Here is a 24949-nt window from a genome sequence, read left to right as displayed (position 1 = left end):
TCAAATCAAATCAATCCTTTTGGCTTATTTTAGGCTGAAACACAGCGATTGATATTATATTAGATAGAAAAGAGGAGCTTGAACAGAGTGTCATAAAAGGAGGGGGAAGCCTGAAAGTGAAATTGACAATTCACATAACTTCCGCCAGAGAGCTCGGTTCATTCCCACACAGTCGTGAGATGTCGTTGTCCCGATTAGCCCCGGCAAATGACAGGGACGAACGCTTACAGATAGCTGAAAACAGACAATTTATTATGAAAGCTTCTCTTCAATTCTCTCTTGTTTTCCTCCCCTACTCTCTCTCTCTCTCTCTCTCTCTCTCTCTCTCTCTCTCTCTCTCTCTCTCTCTCAGGTAGACACGCATTTTAGTTTTCTCTCTTTGTTTTATTAGAAAAAGAATTGTAAAAACAAACCCGCGTCCACGATGTTTTTTTTTTTATCAACAGCTGAGTTTAACATCAAAGTTTAATAAGTTTTAATAACGTTTAAGTATTAGCATTACGAACTGTCTGGTATGTTGTTATGCATCCGCAATGCTAAACAGTATCATACAGTTTTATGATTAAATCAAGAAAATGAGTGAAACTAACGGATAACATTAGAATAAACGATCTTTTAGTAAAGAAGAAACGCGTATCCATTAGCCCGCTGATGCAGCATCTAAATCATTTTGAAGCACTTTTTGATATGAAACAATAACAATGATTCAATACACAATTAAAAGGTTTTTTGTTTTTTAAATATCGATATGTAGAACATTAGATGAGCAAAGTTTTTGGACGAGGGAAGAATAGAGTAAGAAAATGATTGGAATGCATAAACTGCCAACGAAAAAAAAAAAAGAAAATTGACAGTTAATAGAGTTTCCCATTATGGCAGACACAAACGGCAACAAATTCTTTAAGACGTCCATTAACCAAAATCTGACTTCCATTTTATTGCATGCTGACATTTAAAGAATAGAATTCTTTATTTTGAATAAGAATTGCCGATTTGATAAGCTCTATGAATGACAACACTGGCTTATTGTCAATCGTAGCAATAAAAACGTACATTTTATCATTTTTATCTTCCATAGATGTATTTTTTTTATTTAAAAAATTTTACTTTACCGATTTCATCCATTCTTTTTCTCTATTACTTTGGTTTTCATAATTCTAATTTCATGACCTGTAAAACCTGCCTACGTATGGCATTAAAACTTCAAGCATGACAAGTATAGAGCTGTTTATTTGTTTTCATAGTTTACTCTGGTCCTGGATATAACCTTAAACTATATCCGATGGTGAGGCCCACGCTTGTGGGCTTTGGGGAGTGTGGAGCCACCCCTTAATTGCCATTGCTCCCAGGTCCAATCTGACCTTGAGGGGTAATACCTGTTAGGGTCCCAACTATGGGTTAAATACAAACTGACTTGAAAAAAAAAACCCAAATATATTCTATTAAAAACTTTTTCTTCAAAATCACTGGATTCGGCATTAAATAACCTGAAAAGGGTTGATATGCCGTAAAACAAAAACAACCAACCAACCAACCAACGATAATTTGCTAAACCCACTTTTAATTTAAATCATAATTATAGACAAACATATGTATTTATATGCAAACATAGAATCTTTATCTCTTTCTCTACTAGTATATAAAAAGAATTTGGTGTGTGTGTGTGTGTGAGAGAGAGTTCGCTCCCTATGGACTCGAAAACGGCTAGGCCGATTTTTATGAAATTTTACACGAAGATACTTTATGTGTCTGTTAGTGTTATTAGTTGGATTATGACAACAGAATATTCTTTTCATTGTTTTGACTCTCTAGTACATATCCGACACAGTTAATCAACCGAGAACCACATCGCTCTCTCTCTATATATATATACATATACATATATATATATATATATATATATATATATATATATATATATATATATATATATACGATATCAATGGATATACACTCGAGAGTCAAAAAAATTAAAAGAATATGCTGCTATCATGGCTCTAGTTATAAGGTATGTTTTGTATCGGAATGGCTTCAATAAGAATCAATAAGCAATAATCTAAATAATCAGATGAAAGAAGGAACAGACGATTTTGACTGAAGTTAACACCTTACACAGCCTAACATCACAAGTACATTTGAAAAGTTTTATTACCACACAAGTCAAAAGGCCTCACATATAAAAAAAATCCACAGTAATTCTTTGATAGGATAGGGGCGCGTTTGAAATGAATGTTTCTGTTTAAAGCAGAATTGCACCATGATACTTGACTTTTGCATTGTAAACTTTTTTCATTGCACAAGCAGTAAGGCTCAACATATAAAATGACCAGTAGCTACTTTGATATGACAGGTGCGTGTTCGAACTAGAGCAGGCAAGCAATCGATTTTATTAAAAAATGGTCAATTTCTATGATTTTGACTACAATAAAAATATGGGAGTGTGGAACATTTGTTGATTATTATTCAATCCAGGGCAAGGTCAGGTCTCCTTACCAATATTTTATAAATGCATATAAAATATTTTTCTTTCCTAATGTAGTTAGCATACAATTGATGCACAAAATTATTACCCTTCTCTATATAATAGGTACATTGATATATTTATATATATATATATATCCCTTAAACTTCGAATCGTTATGCATAGTTATTATATTTTCGGCAATACGATGGTTAACATGAGCATATTTTTTTGTAAACTTTAACATTTAGAAGATAAGTATGTATTTATGTTTATATATAAAGCAACAATGATAATATGATTATATTCATCTTATCAATCATATTTTTAAATAGAAAACTTTGACACAATTACAGTTCTACTCCAATAATTTATTCCCAGAACTGCTAGACTTTGGAACTCCCTTCCGAGATTTTGCTTCCCCAACTGTACTGACATGCAGAAGTTCAAGTGTAATGTGAACAGACATCTTGCTACTCATCTCCCTTCATAATACCCCCTGCAACTTATGACCCTGATAATAGCCTCCTACTTCAAAGTGCCACTGTGCCTTGTTTGGAATTAAAATTGTAAAAAAAAAAAGAAAAAAAAGATCCGTTTCTATCATAGACGAACAACCAATATTTATACATCAGTCTTGGATTCTTCTTCCAGTGACTCATGAAAAAATAAAGTTTTCAATCAGAAAAAAAAATTACGCAGCGATGTAACAAACAAAAATCCAGCAAATCAAACAACTCACATCGAATACATCCGTAGTTGAGGGAGAGTTTCCGAAACCCTTGCCCACAAGTTGATTACAATCTATCAACGATGTTTTTTTTTTTTTTTATATGTGCTTTATTGTTATATCTTAAAAAACATCTAAATTTTGCCTTAACACCCTTAGTATATATAAAGAATAGAAGATATACGCTAATACATATTATTTATATATGCTTTATTGTTATATCTAAAAAAAACATCTAAATTTTGCCTTAACACCCTTAGTATATATAAGGAATAGAAGATATACGCTAATACATATTATTTATATATGCTTTATTGTTATATCTTAAAAAACATCTAAATTTTGCCTTAACACCCTTAGTATATAGAAAGAATAGAAGATATACGCTAATACATATTATTTATATATGCTTTATTGTTATATCTTAAAAAACATCTAAATTTTGCCTTAACACCCTTAGTATATATAAAGAATAGAAGATATACGCTAATACATATTATTTATATATGCTTTATTGTTATATATTAAAAAACATCTAAATTTTGCCTTAACACCCTTAGTATATAGAAAGAATAGAAGATATACGCTAATACATATTATTTATATATGCTTTATTGTTATATCTTAAAAAACATCTAAATTTTGCCTTAACACCCTTAGTATATATAAAGAATAGAAGATATACGCTAATACATATTATTTATATATGCTTTATTGTTATATCTTAAAAAACATCTAAATTTTGCCTTAACACCCTTAGTATATAGAAAGAATAGAAGATATACGCTAATACATATTATTTATATATGCTTTATTGTTATATCTTAAAAAACATCTAAATTTTGCCTTAACACCCTTAGTATATAGAAAGAATAGAAGATATACGCTAATACATATTATTTATATATGCTTTATTGTTATATCTAAAAAAAAACATCTAAATTTTGCCTTAACACCCTTAGTATATATAAAGAATAGAAGATATACGCTAATACATATTATTTATATATGCTTTATTGTTATATCTTAAAAAACATCTAAATTTTGCCTTAACACCCTTAGTATATAGAAAGAATAGAAGATATACGCTAATACATATTATTTATATATGCTTTATTGTTATATCTAAAAAAAACATCTAAATTTTGCCTTAACACCCTTAGTATATAGAAAGAATAGAAGATATACGCTAATACATATTATTTATATATGCTTTATTGTTATATCTTAAAAAACATCTAAATTTTGCCTTAACACCCTTAGTATATATAAAGAATAGAAGATATACGCTAATACATATTATTTATATATGCTTTATTGTTATATCTTAAAAAAACATCTAAATTTTGCCTTAACACCCTTAGTATATATAAGGAATAGAAGATATACGCTAATACATATTATTTATATATGCTTTATTGTTATATCTAAAAAAAAACATCTAAATTTTGCCTTAACACCCTTAGTATATAGAAAGAATAGAAGATATACGCTAATACATATTATTTATATATGCTTTATTGTTATATCTTAAAAAACATCTAAATTTTGCCTTAACACCCTTAGTATATATAAAGAATAGAAGATATACGCTAATACATATTATTTATATATGCTTTATTGTTATATCTAAAAAAAACATCTAAATTTTGCCTTAACACCCTTAGTATATATAAGGAATAGAAGATATACGCTAATACATATTATTTATATATGCTTTATTGTTATATCTTAAAAAACATCAAAATTTTGCCTTAACACCCTTAGTATATAGAAAGAATAGAAGATATACGCTAATACATATTATTTATATATGCTTTATTGTTATATCTTAAAAAAACATCTAAATTTTGCCTTAACACCCTTAGTATATAGAAAGAATAGAAGATATACGCTAATACATATTATTTTCACGCATCTATGTTTTTCTATCAATATATCTATAAAAGTGAGAATGTGTGCATGTATGCGGATACTTCTCAACCTATATACTCAACGAATGTTTGATCTACAGACTTAAAATTTGGTATATTCAGACATGTGAAAAACTTTTTGATCCGTTTTCACTCGGATAAAAGGGCTGCTACGGGGTAACAATTGAGAAAATGTTACATGGGAATCATAGGATTTTTATATTTTCAACTGTTTCACAACTGCGCATGCACAGTGATGAAATATGGCAGTTTCCTTATGTTTATTATAAGTTGGTTTGAAAACACTTTTCAGAGATCATGTCAAGCTGATCTAATGGTTATCGTTCTTGACTCACTGTATTTAGGTTTTGGTCTCAGCTCGAGTATTTTTTTTACTTACAAGAAGTTAACGGTTTAGAAAAAACATAATACTCGCACACACATATTCCAGTTTCTGTATGAATTAAAATATAATATTTATGCGTATTTCACGACCCGGCAACGTTGGGCGGTCTGCTAGTATATATATATTTTTTGTTAAGGATAATATCCTAAACTCATTAACTCTTTTTCTTTTTACTCTATTTCACCCCAAACAAGGGATATTGTTACTTGGAACATAAGAGGCTACTTTTTTACATGGTGTTTAACAGCCCTGCGAAATTTATCAGCAAGATGTCTTTTCACATTACAATAAATTCAAGGTAAAAGGGGAAATAGGGAGGGAATACCAAAATGTAGAAGTTCGAGGGAAGAAAAACTATTAGAGTAGAAGGTTTTCCAATGTCTATGAACTTCAACAATAAAGGGGTGAGATCTTGCTGCTTGTCAGGTTAGATGGGAGCATGTGTGTCGAAGTATACAAGTTCATCAGAGTACATTTCATTACTATATCATGCACAATGAATTAAAATAGATGCATGATGGGATAGAGGTTAAAGCTTGACCAATAGTGCAGGACCAATTAGATCTGAGATTCTTATTATGGACTCTCTCTAAGATTAGTGATAGATACACCAGCCTATATGTAGCAACAATAATCCATGCATGATCAAATTGTGGCTTTGTAAAGATATAGGATACACTCTGGTATAATTTCCTTTGCAGCAGATTTGTTAATGTCCACAAAGTATGCATTCCAATTCATGTCAGTAAAGCAAAGAAGCATTAAATATTACTAATAATTTACGACCCCATTCTAGACTGAAAGTTATTTTCCAAAGATTTTGTAATTTCCTTAGATATGTGTACATTTGTGTTTCTCTTATGTCTATGCTAGAACGTGGTTCCACCAGTAAATATATCGATTTCAGATGCAATTTTATCAGCAAGGTCATTTATGACTATCAGAAATAATAGAGGTCAAAGAATAGGCCTGCATTAATATCATGTTTAGACGTACAGTCATCAAAGACAACCTGGATTTTTATCTTGTCTAGAAAGAACTGATTACGTTAAGTATTCGTCCAGAAATAGCATAGAATGTAAGTTTTGTGACCTTGTCAGAGGCTTTGGATGACTTACCTTGTCTTATCTAGTTCATGGTATGTGTGTTCAGAAATATCCGTACTATCTGCAATAAAACTGGCTTGCCTAAATCGATACTGTTGGTCAGAAAGAAGGTTAGCATTTCGAAGATGGACTAGTGCTTGATTGATTAAAGACTGAAAATTTTTCGTGGAGAGAGGCAGGAGACTAATGAGATAATAATTTAGTGAGTAAGCTCTTTTGCCAGAATTCTTGAATACTGGTACAATGAAGGCAATTTTCCAGCTAACAATTTTCCAGGGAAGAAAAACTCGGCTAGGCATGTATTAAAGTATTTGGAGAGGATGGGGGCTAGCTTGGCATAGCATTTGTTAATTAATATAGCAGGGATGAGATCAGGCCCACACGCTTTAAAGGTGTCTAGGATTTTATAATATTAAAGGCATGACAGGGGTAAATTCAGATGTATGAATATGGCTTTAAAATTTGGAGGTAGTTGTTTGAGGCGTTCTAATATGGAATTAGAAGGAAACTTCCATGGCAAACATGTCCGTTTCTTGGTAGGGAATTTATAATTGTTCATTATTTACCACACTATTCCAAATTTTCCGGAAATCATGAGTTGCTATTTTTGTAACTTTAATACTTTTCCTTTGATATGCATTTCACTTTTACAATTATAGCTTCAATAAATATTTGTCTATTTGTACTTCATTTATGATGGATGAATAGGCAGACACCATGCTGCGTTTGCACAATAGCGGCTTTACAATTTGAAGTGAACCATTTGGGAGAGTGGCATTTGCTATAGTATTTCTGTATCAGAATATATGTTTCAGTACCTGTTTTGTACCATTCAATAGAATTATTAGCACGCTGTTCAGCAAAAGCAGGAAAAGAAAAGATATGTACTTGTACTGAAGAAAAGATATGAGTCCATCGGACATCCTTGATGTGTTCTCTAATGGCTCCTCAATCAGCCTTTTTGAAGCATCTTGTCATTTTGGGAAACAACTCCTCAGATTAGGGTGGAGAACTTAGGGTAATGTCAACCAATATTACAAGATGATCAGCGTTTCCAAGTGGACTATGGGCATGTGTTTCCCAATCCTCGAGTATTGTAGCTAGGAATAGTTCTAGAAGCGAGGTTTGCTGACCTTCAGAATTTGAGAAGCAGGTCGGGAAAGTGACTGTCTGTGTTAGGGAATGAGCATTAGAGAAGTCATGTGTGCTGCTTCCAGTTGTGTCTGTGCAACTCGAGAAACGAATGCAACAGAATGTATATGAGAGCATGGGAAAATATCAGCAGGAGCTGTAAGATAGCTGGCTTGCAATCATATTAGCAGCAGCAGTCGAAAAAAACCATATGCAAATAAGGAAGTGTGCACAAGCTGGTGTGAGAAGAAAAAGAAAAAAGTACACCACGTGACCGAAGAAGAAAAATGGCCGGGTGTAGTGGAACAGAAAGAAAAACGCTGCCAAGGGAGATGGACATGTGGCCCTGTAGTGGCAGAAAGAGAATCATTAAGCTGATATCAAGACGGGGAGAAAGAAAAATAGTAATAAACGACTTGTGTTGAAAAAGAAAGAAAGGCCAAGTCGGATTTATTTATTTTTCTTTGTTCGTTTTCAATGGTGCTGGATGGTGTGGGGGTCCGTGAGAGGTTTGAACTATAATGAACACAGTTTCAGCGTAACGGCCATGTTACACTAAGCCAACTACTGTGGTGTACATAAAAATCTCCAAGTACATGTACCTGGGTGTTAGTATCTAAAAAGAGGTCAATGTTTCGGCCGATGTAACCTCCTACCTTCTTTATATTTATCTTTTCGGAATAATTACGCGAACCATGACCAGATAGAAATCTTACATAATGCAAAATTGTATTCTTAGTTTCGCTTGTACTGAAGAGTGAATCGTTAACATCCAGGAGAGTATCACTTAGAACTGAATTTACTTAAGAATTTATCCGTTACGCCGAATAATCCAAAGTCATAGTATAGTTTCAGATTCAGACAGACAGACACCAAATTTCATTTGGTAATAGCTACATCTCAGTCATCTAATTTGAGCATGCTATCTTTAAGATTATAGCTATAACCTTATACATAGTTCAAGTGGACTCTTCAACTATTCCTGTACATAAACTCAATAATCACAAGAATTTATTTGTAAAACCTCTTTACTTTAATAGTTGTTTATTCCCCTTTCCTTCATAGTTGATTTGTTTATTTCCACATTCAACCATTAATGTTGATCTCTTTCTTTAGAAGAACAACAGACAAAACACTTTGACTTCATTCAAAAGCTGATATGATCACCGATAATACCACCCCCAGATCTTATAAAGGATTTGCCACCCTTCCACATAATAAAACACTAAATAAATTCAGATTCTTCTTGATTCAATATTATTGCTTTTGTGAAAGTTACGAGTATATTCCCGCCATAAATGATAATAAAGACTTGATTTATTTGGCAATGTATTTAGTTTTCAAACAAAAACTATCAGAAAATAAAAAGCTCATATAAAATGTAGATACAGTTTTTGTAGAGTGAAATAAACTAAATACATTTTATGTTTTCAAGGGAACCCAGTGTCGTTCGAGAGCAATAACTTTAAATTTAAAAGATTTAGCATAGAATTGTTTCTTTCTGTCACTAAAACATGGTGATCTTTGAATTCGATGTTAAAAAATATTTCTCATCAAATTTAATTCATTTCCTAATGATGTTCGTTTGCGAAGATTACCATGATTATATAATTGTTTTGTGGGTTCGGAGATGCCTCATCAACTGGACTTGAGCTCTGAGATGTCTGCCACGTCTATGGCATTTGTGAGATGATTCTGTAGCAAAAGTGCTGACTACTCTGTCATTTTGAATAACATGTTTCCACAGGGTTTATTTTTCCTATTATCAAAGAATGACAATCAGGAAAAGAGGTAGTATTAGCAAGAATAGGAATCGGTCATACTCACTTAACTTATGCAGAAAAATACTCAAAACCTCCAACAAACAAGATAAAATGCTACTGAGACGAAGTCACTGACACGTATGTAGAAGCAGCAGCATCTAGAAATATGCAAATGACCAAGCCGTGGCGCAGGCGTGAGGTCACAGCAGAATTGAACAAAAAAAAAGTAAAAGGAAAGCATCTGTCGACAGGACAGAGTTTTTAACCATGTAGCAGACGACAGAAACTTTAAACCGGATGTGATACTCATTTATTCTTCAAACTCTAAACAAGATTTCCTGACGACTGTCTACGGTGGAACTAATTACAAACATAACAGCTGGTTATAACTTTAGACTGCGAAATTGTTAATTGACCCTGAGTGGAAAAGTGAAGATGCGGCCATATTGAAAATAAAATTTAAAAATACAAAAGTCTCTTTACCTCTCAAATATTTCTATAACAATACATTTAAGAAACCCATGCGCCCCAATAATTTTAACCTATATATAACTATCTACAATAAATAATTTTTCATGGCATTAAATGATCTAAGTAGATCGATATGCCATGAAAAGACTAGTAGGCAAGGTACAACATGGTTGTTTCCAAATCAAAGGTTCACATATACCTGTTCTCAACCGTTTTCATAAGTAATCAAATTTAGATCAGGCCTTACTTTTATAGTTATCTACCCTATTGCGTCACTGCATAGATTATTTCTGGCACTATAAATTGTAACAGAGGGAAAGTCGCTATGAACAACTCAGAAGCAGTCTCTGGCAATTACTACTGTATTTTGTTAACTGACTCCATTGAGTCTGGGCAGTACAAAAATGAGAGACCATTTATGAATAACAGTTCATCAAATCTCCACACTAACGTAATGTACTTGCAATAATCCTTATCCCTGAGTGGCTTCCGGGCCTTGATAAGTAGTGATCACTGTGTAAAAAAAAAAAAAGAAAAAAAGTTATTGCATGTGGTCCTCAATTATCTCGACATTGTTTGCAGTTTTTCTGGACTTTTTCTTGCCATTGAAATCAGGAGAAGTGTGGTTGGAATCGTTCTCATCTTGAGTGTCATTTGCACAAAGTTGCGGTTGATGAAACCTCCGACCTTCTTCATATGTATCTTGTCAAACTCAGGAATGTTTCTGTGGGAATTTGGATGGAATTTTGAACAAAACCCTTTATTTACTTCAAGAGGATTACATGATCTCGTTTCGTCAACTGTGTCTTAGGTCCTAAGTAATTTGTAATTGTATTTTTCCGTCGCTCACACTAAGAATTGAACCTTCAACATTCTGGAGAATATCACTTTTATAATTGATTTTTTTCTGTATATATATATATATATATATATATATATATATATATTATTATTATTATATGTATATATATATTATTATATGTATATTTATTATTATTATTATTATTATTATTATTATTATTATTATTATTATTATTATTATTATTATTATTTTACTATAATTGTTTACTTATTAGGGTATATATTATTTATTATTCCCGAGTTTGACAAAAACATTCCTGGGTTCGACAAGTTACCCCTTAAGAAGGACAAAGGTTACATCAACCGAAAATGACACTCAAAATGGAACAGTAGTCTGAAGAATCCAAATAAAACTAATAACCAATCATCATCTCAAAAATTTGGAAAACGTAGTCATGTTTGTGTTCTAACTATTTTTAAGCCATCGTGTACAAACTTGAATTTAAAAACAATGATCGTTTGATAAAAATAATCTTTAAGTAAAAAAATAATCCTTCCAGTCCTAGCATGTGTACTCTACTAAGCTCATGTTCTCTCCTTATCTTGGCATTGTTTCCAGTCATCCTAGACTTCTTCTTGGTACGAGAACCAGAGACAAGTAAGGAAATGGATGTTCGGAAATAATAATCCTTGCTTCACAATTACATATGTAGCCTTCTCACAAGAGTATTCATTGTCTCTTGAGGCTGAACAGCGGCCATGATGATCAGGTCATGTTTCTGTTTGGCTTGATAAGGCCACAAAATGTACACGATTTTCGATTCTCTTATAATATATTTTACTAGCAGATCACCCGGCGTTGCCCAATCGTAAAATATGCATAAATATTATATTTTAATTCATGCGAAAAAAAAACGAAAAGAAACTGAGACATGTGCATGCGAGTATTATACATTTTCTAAATAGTTCACTTCTTGTGAAAAAAAAGTATGACAACCACTAGGCTAGCTTACCTTACCTTTACAAACCTATTTATTCTTATCATACAGGAGCTGTCATGTAAATAATTTGCACACGTCCAGTAGTGAAACAGTTGACAAATAGAAAAAAATCCAATAACTTCCCCAACAATTACCAATTTTAACCCGTAAGAAGCCATTTTAATCTGGATGAAAACTAATTAAAAAGATTTCCACATGTCTGAATACCCTATGTACTAAATTTTAAGTCTGTAGATCAAAAAATTGTTGAGTATATAGGTTGAGAATTGTCCTCTCTCTCTCACACACACACACACACATTCTCACTTTTATAGATATACTAGCAGGCCGCCTGTCGTTGTCCGGTCGTAAAATATTATATTTTAATTCATACAGAAACTGAGACATGTACATGCGAGTATTATGTTTTTTTTTCTAAACAGTTCACTTCTTGTAAGTAAAAAAAGATACTCGAGCAAAAACCTAAACACAGTGAGTTAAGTACGATAACCATTCAATGAGTGTGACACGCTCATTAAAGAGGGTTTTTGAACCGTCTTATATTTAATATAAGGAATCTGTAATGTGAACCATTCACGCATGCGAAATCGTGATACAGTTGACAAAGAGATAAAAATCCGACATACCAATTTTTCAATTTTTATCACTTAGCAGCCCTTTTTGCCGGATGAAAAAAGGATTTAAAAGTTGTCCACATGTTTGAATCCCCTTATATACTTAATTTCAAGTGTATAGATAAAAACTTTGTAGAGTATGTAGGTTGAGAAGCGGTCTCACGCACACACACATTTTTACTTTTATAGATATATAGATGAATTATTTAAATGAAAATCTATCCATCTGAATGCTTATCCCTGAGTAGCTTTTAGTTTTAATAAATAGTTACTTATCAGTTAATAAAAAATTACATGATTCATTTTATTTAATCAAATATTTCTAACACAAGAACTCATTTTTGAAACCAAATTCAATGCTAGAAGATTTTTTTCAATAAATGAAAAACAATATGAATAAAATATTTTGGCTAATTCAGGCCTTCATCAGTGAATAATTGATATTGTTTTTTTCTTTGTTTTTCTTCATTGACAAAAAACTGATCTGCATCATCGTTCATTCCTTTTACTTGAATTTTTTTTACACAGTGATCACCACTGTGTAAAAAAAAAAAAAAAAAAATTACGCATTTCTTTATTCAATCACGTTATTTACTTGACTAATCACAGCACAGTCTGTACTCTCTAATAAAATTTTAAAATGACAATAATATAATTTTCAAAATCCATGTATTGTTTTGTATTAGTATTCGAACCACTGTTCTCATCGTGCTTGTAGATTCCACAACGTTTCAACAGGTATAACCTTAGACCTTGCTTTGGATTTCCGAACCTTCATGTTGGAATTTTGATGGAATTTCATTCAGCCGTTTATCGATTTCACAAAGGTAGATTTTTCTCATTCCATCACACATGACAGGATAGAAGTAATAATTTTATGTTATTCTTATCTTCTGTTGTAAATTATGAACTGCCAATATCTCGAAAACTATAACTCAGAGCTAAGTGTTAATCAACACATTTAACCATTGAGCGACAGTTTTATATAAATTAAATAAAGCGTTCAGTTTACGATTCCATAAGGATGCTTGAGTGCAACATAAAAACGCACTTAATGATGGCCGGATGTTACGTCACAGTTGGGAATATTGGTTACACAACGCAGTGAAATTACTGGTAAATTAAAAAAATGATAACCAGTTTGTATGAAAAATGTGTAAGAATGGAGAGGGATGTGAAGATATATATTTGGATGGCGAAGTTATTGATGTTGCTCAGCACAGTGCTAATGTGAATGCAATAATCAGGAGAGGATGGAGAAAGATTAGGGAATTTTTGCCATTATTCACCAGCAGAGTATTACCATTGTTAAAAAAAAAGCAAATAGTCTTTCGGGCATGTGTACACAGTATGATGATATATGTAAGTAGAAACCTGGCAGTGAGGTTTGAAGACTTATCGTCTTTAAGTGCAATGTGAACACGTTCTTGTTGAACCGTCTTCTGAAATAATCTAATTATACCAAATTTCTACTACTAACGATTACTATGCTGTGGCTTCATTCAGTCTTGACAGACTATGGATACCCACTGTAAGGGTGTCTGCACGTAATATTTGTGTGGCAAGAGTGTGCAGTCTCCAAACACGCCTCTCCTGAGTCAACAGTGGCAAATTGAGGTACAGGACGACTGGAAACAATGCTGAGATAAACGGAGAGCGCATACAGCGCCTAGAATTCCCAAATGGTTACCCATCTGATACTAGTCAGGCTCAACCTTACTTAACTTTGGTGATCTGGCAAGAACCAGTGTGTCAACGTGATTACGCCATATACAATTACTATGCTATTGTCCCAATAACTACCTTATACACATTAAGGCTTATCCTCGAGTGGCATCCATGCCTTGCTAAGTGGTGGCTCCTTTGTAAAACAAACAAAAAAATGAAATGATATGAGAATGATATCATGAGTGTCTAATGAAAATCTTAAAGACAGGCATAGATTTTATGAGCTTTAAGGAAGATTAAATCTGGAGAATATAGGGAGATGCGTGAGACTTTGATGGTATTTTATTTTTATTTTTTGCTATTCATTATCATTCAAAATACCTGTAGAGAGTAAGGTAGATAACTCTATTTTGCCAATATTTATTGATTCATAATTATATCAAAATTCCATGTAATCTCACTTTAATATTTTGACTTTAGTATGATTAATCGCCTTTGCTTTATTTCAAACTTATAGTTCTAACCTTATCTTCTTTATATCAATCTCGGTTCAATTTCTCACTTTGTTAGCTTCAAATTTATATTTCGATTTAATTTATTTTAATCCATTATAATCTGCTCGTCTCCATAGCTTGCAATTACTTAATGTTTGATCTTTTTTTTCTGGTGTTATTAATATTTCTCAGGTGTTACTTTATTAACAATAATGATTGTTAAATTAAAATTTAATTCTATTTCCCATATTTAGGTTATATTTATTTTAGTTTTTTTTTAAGTTGATGATATATTAATTTATTAATTGCACCATCCTAAAATATTCATATTGAATTTATCATTCTCTTCCCACTCTCAACATATTCCTTAAATTAATTTTTTTTTATAAACATGTTATTTTAACCAGGTTTTAGGTGTGATAATAGGAATTTATTTCTATGAATACAGCTTTGTATAACATAACGTTTTGTTTTAAATTTCCTCTTTGGAATTCAGTATATGGTTTGACTCAAGTAAACATAGATTACAGATTTTTAATTCACTCAATTTATATTTTCTAGCTTTATCAACAATTGACCATTTTAATTCAAATTCTATTCTAACTTACAGTTTTACTTAGATTGGCAGCTATTGGGAATGAAAGTTTAACTGTGTTCGTATTATATATTTTGCTTAATCCATTTTCTAGGGGGAAGTTTTTATCAATTATTTTGTATATGTTCACTGAAAGGTGGACTAAACCAGACTTGTTTTTTTTGCATATATCTCTCTTATTCTTAATTGCAGTATCACTATTATATGCTTTTTCATTATTTTTAATTTCATTCATTTTATTCCTATTATTATTTTCTACTTATTTTTATTCTTTAAATTTCTTCTACCCTTCATCTCCTTTCATTGCTATGTTATATAATATTGTGTACTTTGTCTTGCTATCTTTATTATTCACCTCCTTATGTATTTGATTTTTCCTTAATATCATGATCGAGTTAATGTTTCATTATAGCAATCCTTATTCTTATCGAATATATTTTCATTTTGTGATATTTTAGATATTCATTTTGATATACTGGGGATGATTTATTTGTTCATACTCTTAGAATGATTAGATTTATAGTCTATATAGAATAGTGTTTATATACAGGGTGAACAGAAAGTCCTTGGACCAATTCAAAAGTGGTTTATTAATAGAAAATTACAAAAATATAAATTAAACATGAATGAAAATTATAAGTTAGGAAACCAAGAATAAATTCAAATTATTTATTTTCAATGTGATGTCCCTTCTTTTCGATTAGACGTTCAATTGTCTGTCTGAAGTTACCAACCGAGGCACGCAGCGTTTCCTGGGGTATTTTAGCCCATTCACTCAGAAGAGATGACTTTAAAGCATCAACACTTGGATGAGCAACAGAACAGACCTTTGCCTCCAACAAAGACCACACCGAAAAATCTATGGGATTCCAATCAGGCGATGCAGGAGGCCACATCTCCTTACTCCAGAATCTTGGAAAATGACGTTGGCACCAGTCCTGAGTTTTTCTGGAGGTGTGAGATGGTGCTCCATCTTGTTGGAAAGTGAAAGGCTGATCTTTGAAGTGTTTCTTCATCTCTTCAAATGCTGGAACCAAAATATCGTTAATGTAGCGATCTGTGTTGATCTTAACCCCCTGCTCCACGAAAATCAGAGGCGACTTCCAAGATTTGGAGACTGCAGCCCACACCATGAGGGAAGACGGCTTTTGTCGGCGGAAAACTATTCTCACGGAGTCATCAATGTCTGCTGAAGATTTTGCGTGAACTCTGTCGTTTTGATTGTTAACAGTCGCTTCAATTGTGAAGAGTTTTTCATCAGAAAAAACGATCTCTCGCTCTGCCGTGCCAGCCTTCAGTTCTCCAAGAAGAAGCTTTGCTCTTTCAAGTCTCTTGTGCTTTTGGGCAAGTGTGAGGTACTGTCTCTTTCTCATCTTGTAGGGGGACAACTGGAGATCGTTTTTTACGATGGTTCTCATCGAGGTCACGCTCACATTCATGTGTTTAGCCATTTGCCTTGCAGATCTCTTCGGGTTCCTCCTTACCCTTTCTTGGACAGCTTTAATCACCTTCTTTGTTCGAGAAGTGCAAGGTCTTCCACTCCAGGACGGTCTTCAGATGTACCAAGTTCCTTAAATCTGTTCACAACATGGTACACGGTGGATTTAGCCACTTTCAAGAGCTTAATAATCTCTGAGTTTGTCCTTCCCGTGCAATGAAGCTGAATTATGGCCTCTCGTTTGCTCATTTTTCTGAAAGTTTAAACAAAATTATTTTAATATTTTTGTCGAAAATAATTAGATCAATAGTTAGACTAAATACTTACTTTATTCGAAAAGAGAAAAAGTGATTTTAACAATATTTAATTTTAAAACTAAAAATGGTCCAAGGACTTTCTGTTCACCCTGTATATAATGTAATTTGCTGTTTATTTAATGGGAATAATAAATTATTTATATACGGCACAATCATGTTGACACACCGGTTCTCACCAGATCACCGAAGTTAAGCAACGTTGAGCCTGGCCAGTACCAGATGGGTGACTATTTGGGAAGGCAGGCGCTGTATGTACCTTCTGGGAAGGTTGGGCGTGGGGCCAGCACCCTCACCCTGTAAAAAGAACTTCTCACTACAAAAGCATCTACAAAAGTTGTAGATGGCCTATACCCCTCCCCCAGGGGCTCAAGGGCTATGGAGGATTATAAATTATTTGCATCATCCATCAGCACTTTTGTCCAATAGACCAAACTGCCCTATGTATTAACAAATCAACGGTAAACTGTTTACTAACAAAATATAAAAATATAAAAGAAATTGATCTGCAAATGATCAGTATACAAGATTAAATACATCAAATATTTAAAACTATTATAAGCATTCGATGAGCGATATTTCTGGAAAAGGAGGAATAATTACTGTTTTCTGGGTTGCAATCTATCCATCTAATACAGCGTTGGTTAGTTTAATTTTGTATTTCCTTTTTTTTTTAGATCCTTAGATCAAGTGGCTTCATGCCTTGTCTGAACCGATTTTTATAAATAAATAGCAAAAAAATAGTTGATATGTTGAAAAACGTGATGTTGCTAGTCCCAGTCTTTTCTACAAATACTATCATGACATGTGTTCCTCATAATTGTCTGATCGATTCCTTGCTTCCTTTATTCCAGCTCGTTTGACTCGTTGGTCTAAAGGTCCCCATTAACTCACTGTTTTAATACCTCATGGTAAGACAGCTTCCTATTCCAATAGCTACTTCCCAAGGACTGTAATGTTGTGTAATGTTGTGGAACTCTCTTCTTGTTCACTGTTTTCCTACTATCTACAACCTTGGTGTTTTAAAAACTTAGGCCAATATCCATCTCCTGTCTTTGTAATAACCAGATTTCGTTCTTGTTCACTCCTTATATGAATTGGCTTCTTGCCTTGCTCAGGGGATTTCCATAAAAAAGCCAGAACAACAAATTGTGCAGAGATAGGTAAATCTGTAAATAGAAGCTGTCCAACATATGCCGAAATGCCAAACAGACGGAATGTTCAACCAAAACGATGATATTATATGTCACAAAAATAACGAATATGAAAATAGTGAACCGCATACCCCAACCAACACAAATTATCAAACCTTATTTCAACAGTCCTGAAACTTTATTGATTTTTTGTTTTAGAGTTTCTTTCCTGCCATCTAATTGAAACATTGCCATTTTTAGCGAATTGCAGAAATATCTGATGGAAATAAATGGTTGGAGTCCAAAAGACGAGATTGATGAAGTCCAGAAAGTAAAGCAAGCAGTTAGGATGCTCAGCACTCCGCATTCACTTACGCAACGGGTAATCCTAATGGATCATTGGCTTCAGTCAGAGCAGCAGGGAGATCTTTTCAACTACCCATCACAAGTAAGTGCTCTCTACAGTATTTTCAATTAGATCAAAACAATACTATGTTATTAAGAAACCCGCACTGTGCAAATTCTACTACAATATATGATATTCTACTATATTTAGGCGATTACATGTAAACAGCCTAAAAAGTAGTCAATAATTGTTTTGTTTTTTAATTTAATACTTCAAACTATGTATTCGTTCATAAAAATGCTATCTGGTTTGGATGTGAGTGATTAAATTTCGGACTATTGGAATTATTTAAGCACATGAATGCAATGTAGAATTATCAACCATTTAAGGACAGAATATTTTTTTTGAGTATCAGTAATATATATTTTTTATGCATAAGTTCATAAAACTGCTATCTGGTTCGGATGTGGGCGATAATTATTGCATATTGCATCGAAAGTGGGTGATTATATTACTTTACATGCGAGAGTGATTCCCCATTCTAAAATCTTACATGTTTTTTTGTTCTAATTTTTACCGCTAACATTTTACATGCAATTGCTTAAAAAATGTAGAATTTTGGTGTATGAATTAGCAATGAGTGAAGGATTACGTTTTTACCATACAAAAAACATTGACTTTAGGAATTGAACATTAATTTTTTGTTTATGTTTTTATTTAAGAAACCAGCTTGAAAACCTGTGCTAGACATGGCATTTCTTGTTGAGGAATAATTGAGTGTGTATTCTGTACTAGCATTGCCACCCGGCGTTGTTCGAGGGTATGGACGACAAAATTGTTAAAAAGTGTGTAACATGTTTCTGTTAAAAGGTCTCGCTGTAGCATGCTATCTATCTATCTATCTATCTATCTATCTACGTACTTTCTCTCTCCTACCCTTTTTCTCTCTATCACAATTACCATCTGCACTAAAGGTTGATGGATAAAAAACACTAAATTTCTCTCCTGACTAATCTTGTTTCTGTTGAACCACACTAAATGAATATTACCAAAATATATGTCCATATTCTGCTAGAAGCGATACTGTAAAAAATATATCAGGTTTGTGAACGTGTATTGCATAGTGCTAATTTTGGGTGGACAGACACACACAGAAATATGCAAGAGAGAAACATGAATGCCTACTAGGCACTGTCCTCGAATGTCTAACGTCTCTCTGTACAATTTAGCATGAAGATAATTTTTCATACAAGTAAACCCTGACTAAATATTCGAAATCATATAGTATTGGCGGCCCAAATAAGTTCTCCTATGTATTGCTAACCAAGACTGGTTTTTATGAAGAATGGTGCACTGTCTCCAAATGATGTTACCTCAAGTAATAGCAAGAAGCTGATTACTCCAACAGACAAGATGAATTCTTGTGCTGGAATCCAGTAAGACCAAGAAACCACAACAAAATATACGATAGCATATTTAAATGGTCAATTGGGAAGAAGAAATTATGTTCCCAAGTTTTTTACTAACTTAGTGATTGAGAAGTAAAAGAGAACTGAATATCCAAATATTGATGTATTTCATGTATTTCAGTATTTCATGTATTTTATGTATTTCATGTATTGTATGTATTTTATGTATTTCATGTATTTTATGCATTTCATGTATTTTCATGTATTGTATGTATTTTATGCATTTTATGTATTTCATGTATTTTATGTATTTTATGCATTTCATGTATTTTATGCATTTCATGTATTTTATGTATTTTCATGTATTTTATGTATTTCATGTATTTTATGTATTTCATGTATTTCATGTATTTTAGGTACTTCATGTATTTTCATGTATTGTATGTATTTTATGCATTTTATGTATTTTATGCATTTCATGTATTTTATGCATTTCATGTATTTTATGCATTTCATGTATTTCATGTATTTTCATGTATTTTATGTATTTCATGTATTTTATGTATTTCATGTATTGTATGTAGTGTATGTATTTCATGTATTGTATGTATTTCATGTATTGTATTATTTCATGTATTGTATGTATTTCATGTATTTTATGCATTTCATGTATTTTATGTATTTCATGTATTGTATGTATTTTACATATTTTATGTATTGTATGTATTTCATGTATTTTATGTATTTCATGTATTTTATGCATTTCATGTATTTTATGTATTTCATGTATTGTATGTATTTTACGTATTTTATGTATTGTATGTATTTCATGTATTTTATGTATTTCATGTATTGTATGTATTTCATGTATTTTATGTATTGTATATATTTCATGTATTTCATGTATTTTATGCATATCATGTATTTTATATATTGTATGTATTTTATGTATTTCATGTATTTTATGCATTTCATGTATCAGTTTACTTTGGTGGAAGTTCTCAAAAATCAAGCTCCCCCCTTCTTTGGGGTAACACTTGATCTCTACATGAAATACATACAATACATGAAACGCATAAAATACATGAAATACATAAAATACATGAAATACATAAAATACATACAATACATGAAACGCATGAAATACATGAAATGCATAAAATACAGGAAATACATAAAATACATGAAATGCATAAAATACCTGAAATACATGAAATGCATAAAATACATGAAATACATCAAATACATGATATACATAAAATACATACAATACATGAAATGCATAAAATACATAAAATACATGAAATGCATAAAATACATACAGTATATAAAATACATAAAATACATGAAATACATGAAATACATTAAATACATAAAATACATACAATACATGAAATACATAAAATACATGAAATACATAAAATACATACAATACATGAAATGCATAAAATACATGAAATACATAAAATACATACAATACATGAAATACATAAAATACATGAAATGCATAAAATACATGAAATACATGAAATGCATAAAATACATACAGTATATAAAATACATAAAATGCATAAAATACATGAAATACATAAAATACATAAAATACATGAAATACATAAAATACATAAAATACATGAAATGCATAAAATACATGAAATGCATAAAATACATATATATATATATATATATATATATATATATATATATAATCTGCGACTCGTACATAGTGTTAAATAGACAAAGTTGTAAGAACCTCATATGTCGAAATCGGTGGAAGAGCCCTAATATTAAAAAAAAAATTTTTGCAGTACAAAATTTATAATAGCTGTGTACAGACCGAATTTATTCATCATAATAAATTGAAAAATAAAAAGTGGAAAGCTTGCTGAGCGGTTTCGAGCCTCGGACAACAGAACTAAAATAAATATTAATAACAATTAAGAAAAAATATATGAGATCGAAATATGGCAGGGGACAAGTTGGGGAAAAAACAGGAAAAGAATCAGATAGAAACTACATTAAGTCCAAAAAGATTTTCTCTTTGTTTGCATTTGTCAATGACTTAATATAGATAGGTTTTAACTTTTTCAAATGAAAGGGAGAGTGTGACCTGTTCAAAACGGAGAACAAGTCAACACTAAAGTTTAAGGCACAGACACGGTTATTTATTAAGTGCCCACAAATAACCGAACCATAGGTATAATGTAAAACATATGATGGTGCATAATTTTTATATCGAAGGTTGAAAATAAAATTTTTGCTCCTTATAATGTTTCATTCATATATTTACAAATATATTGCGATTCTAATCGAGAGTTTGGATAGTTATTCAATTCCATTATTTACATTACGATATTATTCATGGCTGGGAAGAGGTGAAATTCAAAGGGTGCAAGGTCAAGAGAGTATGGAGGGTGGGGAAGGATTTCATAACCACACGTCCGTGCTCCTGATCTGGCGACATGCGAGTTGTGGACCAGAGCGTTGTCCTGCAGGAGAAGGGTACCTTTGCTGATCTTGCCCCGCCTCTTGATTTTGATAGCTTCCCTTAATTTCCTCAAAAGTGAAGCATAATAGGTTCCTGTAATCGTGCTACCCTTTGTCAGGAAATCTGTCATCACTACTCCGTCCTGGTCCCAGAAGACTGTGAGCATGACCTTACTAGCGGAGGGCTGCACCCTTGCCTTCTTTGGAGGTGGTGAGTCCAAGTGCTTCCACTGCATTGACTGGGCTTTGATCTCTGGATCATAGTGATGGATCCAGTTTTCATCCTGTGTAATCAGTCTTTTGTAAAAACTTTGACTCATCTTCTTGGCACATCTCCAAATTCATCCTCGAGCACGCAACGCGTTCTCGCTTCTGGAATGGTGTGAGTAACCTGTGAATCCATCTGACAGACAACTTATGCATATGCAAATGGTCAGGAATGATAGTTTTCACAGACCCTGTAGTAATCTTGACATCTTGGGCTATTTGGCGAATAGTAATGCGCCGCTCTTCCAAAATGGCAGCCTCAACTTGACGGACAGATGCCTCATCAATGGCAGAAGGGGGCGTCCAGGTCTGGGAGCTGTTTCCACAGACTTCCGGCAATGTTTGAATTCACGATGCCAGCATTTTACAAGGCCATATGATGGGGCATTTATCACCATAAGTTTCTTTCATTTCATCAAAAGTCTCCTGTGGTGTGCGTCTTTTCAAATACAAAAACCGGATCAGTGCTCGACATTCAACAGGCTCCATTTCACACCTGACTCAGTTCAAACACCTGTAAAACAGAAACCACAATTAGTTCAGAGCTGTAATTTGCCAGATAACCTGTAGAGATATAAATCATTTCACATGCAAAATTTCAGCTAGATCAGACAACTGGAAGTGGGTCAGGGGCATTACTTATTGCACGCCCTTCGTAGCTGACTGCTAAGTAATCATTTCTTCCTCCTTTGTCATAGACATTACTCTAGAATGTGAGGACAAAAAAAAGTTAAACAAAAGTCCATAACGACTGTTTCTTCCTATTCAATCCCATCAATGTGTCGATTCTATTGTATAATATTAATCCTTATAGGTGAGTATTTTCGGTTTTAATAAATGATGACACATTAGTTGCATTTTGTTTTGAAATCAGTCGATGCGGCTCCCAAGTATTTTGAAGAGCTGGTATCGAACGCTTGTCTCCCATGTAGAATTGTAATTCTCATGCTATGCATTTTCATAACTTATTAAATTTTGTAAGAGTTATATTTCAGCAATAAATTTCTGGCACTTTATTAATATAGTAACTTTTCAATCAGCCCGCACACACACAAGTACACACACATTATATATGTGTGCTATTATATAAAAAAGTACTTTGTGTGTGCGAGTTCGTTCCCTATGGACTTGGCAACAGCTGACTGATTATTTTGAAATTTCACACTAAGATACTTGATGTATCTGGCAGTGTTTTTACATAGGTTTTTTTTTTATCGTAATGAGTTCTAAAATTATCAACATCGATAATCGGAAAGATCTGATTAAAAAATTAAGATCCGATTTCATCCAAAGTTAACACTTTTATACAATCTAACATCGCAAGTACATTGGAGTTGTTTTATCCCTGCACAAACATGAAGGTCGAGCCCATAAAATCAACTGTAGATTCTTTTACAAGACAGAGGCGCGCTTGAAATTAATGTTTCTTTTTTAGTACAATTAAACCATATTTAACTGTTGAACGTTCAAGTGATTATGTAAAAATAATTTCACAAAATCAATAGATGTTTCTTTGATAAAGCAGGAACGTTTCGAAATAAATGTTTTGTTTCAAACACAGTTGAACCATGATTCTTGATTTTTGTCATTTTTGCTCTGTGAAGCCATTATTTACAGATAAATCTTATAAATAAACAGTAGGTTCTCTATAGTGCTATGTACACTACAATATTTTATGGATACTAGGCAGACAACTGGAGTTTCCTTCTGGTGGACCGCAATTTTAGCGAATAAAAAAAACTTCAAGAATTAAAAAACAAACAATATTTGAGGAACAACTGGATTTTATATGCCCGCACCTCATCAGAATATAAAATCAGGAAAAAACAAAATTATACAACGACAACGAAAAGTAAAAATTATATATTTTAAATATTACCAAAGTTTCTATTTGCTAAAAGATAAAGTTAAATTCATAGAAATAAATAGTTATTACTACCAACACAATGCCACAAAGTTATAAAAATATATTTATGGCAATCAAGCTACACAGTGGATTCTGCGTTTCATACATTGTTATTCTCACATATGAGGTAATAGTTTCATTAGCTAATGACAGAGCTTCTCCCTAACAAACTGACTTTCCCTTCCTTTTCTTTTGTTATGTTTTATATAGGGTAACCACCTCTTTGGTTGTGAATTTGTCGAATTAATAAATGATCTTATTCTAAAACAGATTGTGTGTTGAGTAATTTTTCTATTGCTATTTTTAAATAGTTAGCTTAATTTTTTTATTTATTTTTTACATATCAAGTTATTTAAGTTATCAAATTTTTACAGTTGTTTGATATTTAACTTCTACATTTTAATAAGTTTACAGGGCTTAAAAGTTACAATTTTTAATTTCTCATTTAGACATAATCTGCAGAGGTCGTTTACATTTCTACATGTACTGGCTTGC

General features: G+C 32.3%; 1 protein-coding gene and 1 pseudogene across 1 annotated transcript in view; both read left to right on the top strand.

The window, feature by feature from the left end:
* LOC145283491 (HEAT repeat-containing protein 4-like) overlaps positions 1-24949 on the top strand; it is a 2203577-nt gene that overhangs the window by 1869568 nt on the left and 309060 nt on the right. The window contains exon 14 of the mRNA XM_080132316.1: positions 18301-18487. Within this exon, the coding sequence (XP_079988442.1) occupies positions 18301-18487 (187 nt within the window). The remainder of the gene's footprint in view (positions 1-18300; positions 18488-24949) is intronic.
* Positions 17049-17164, top strand: LOC145284126 (5S ribosomal RNA; annotated as a pseudogene).

This window comes from Euprymna scolopes, chromosome 8 (assembly GCF_053919585.1).
Source record: "Euprymna scolopes isolate OS-2025 chromosome 8, ASM5391958v1, whole genome shotgun sequence".
NCBI lineage: Eukaryota > Metazoa > Mollusca > Cephalopoda > Sepiida > Sepiolidae > Euprymna > Euprymna scolopes.
The sequence above is the reverse complement of the archived record's forward strand: the minus strand, read 5'-3'. Positions and strand labels throughout refer to the sequence as shown.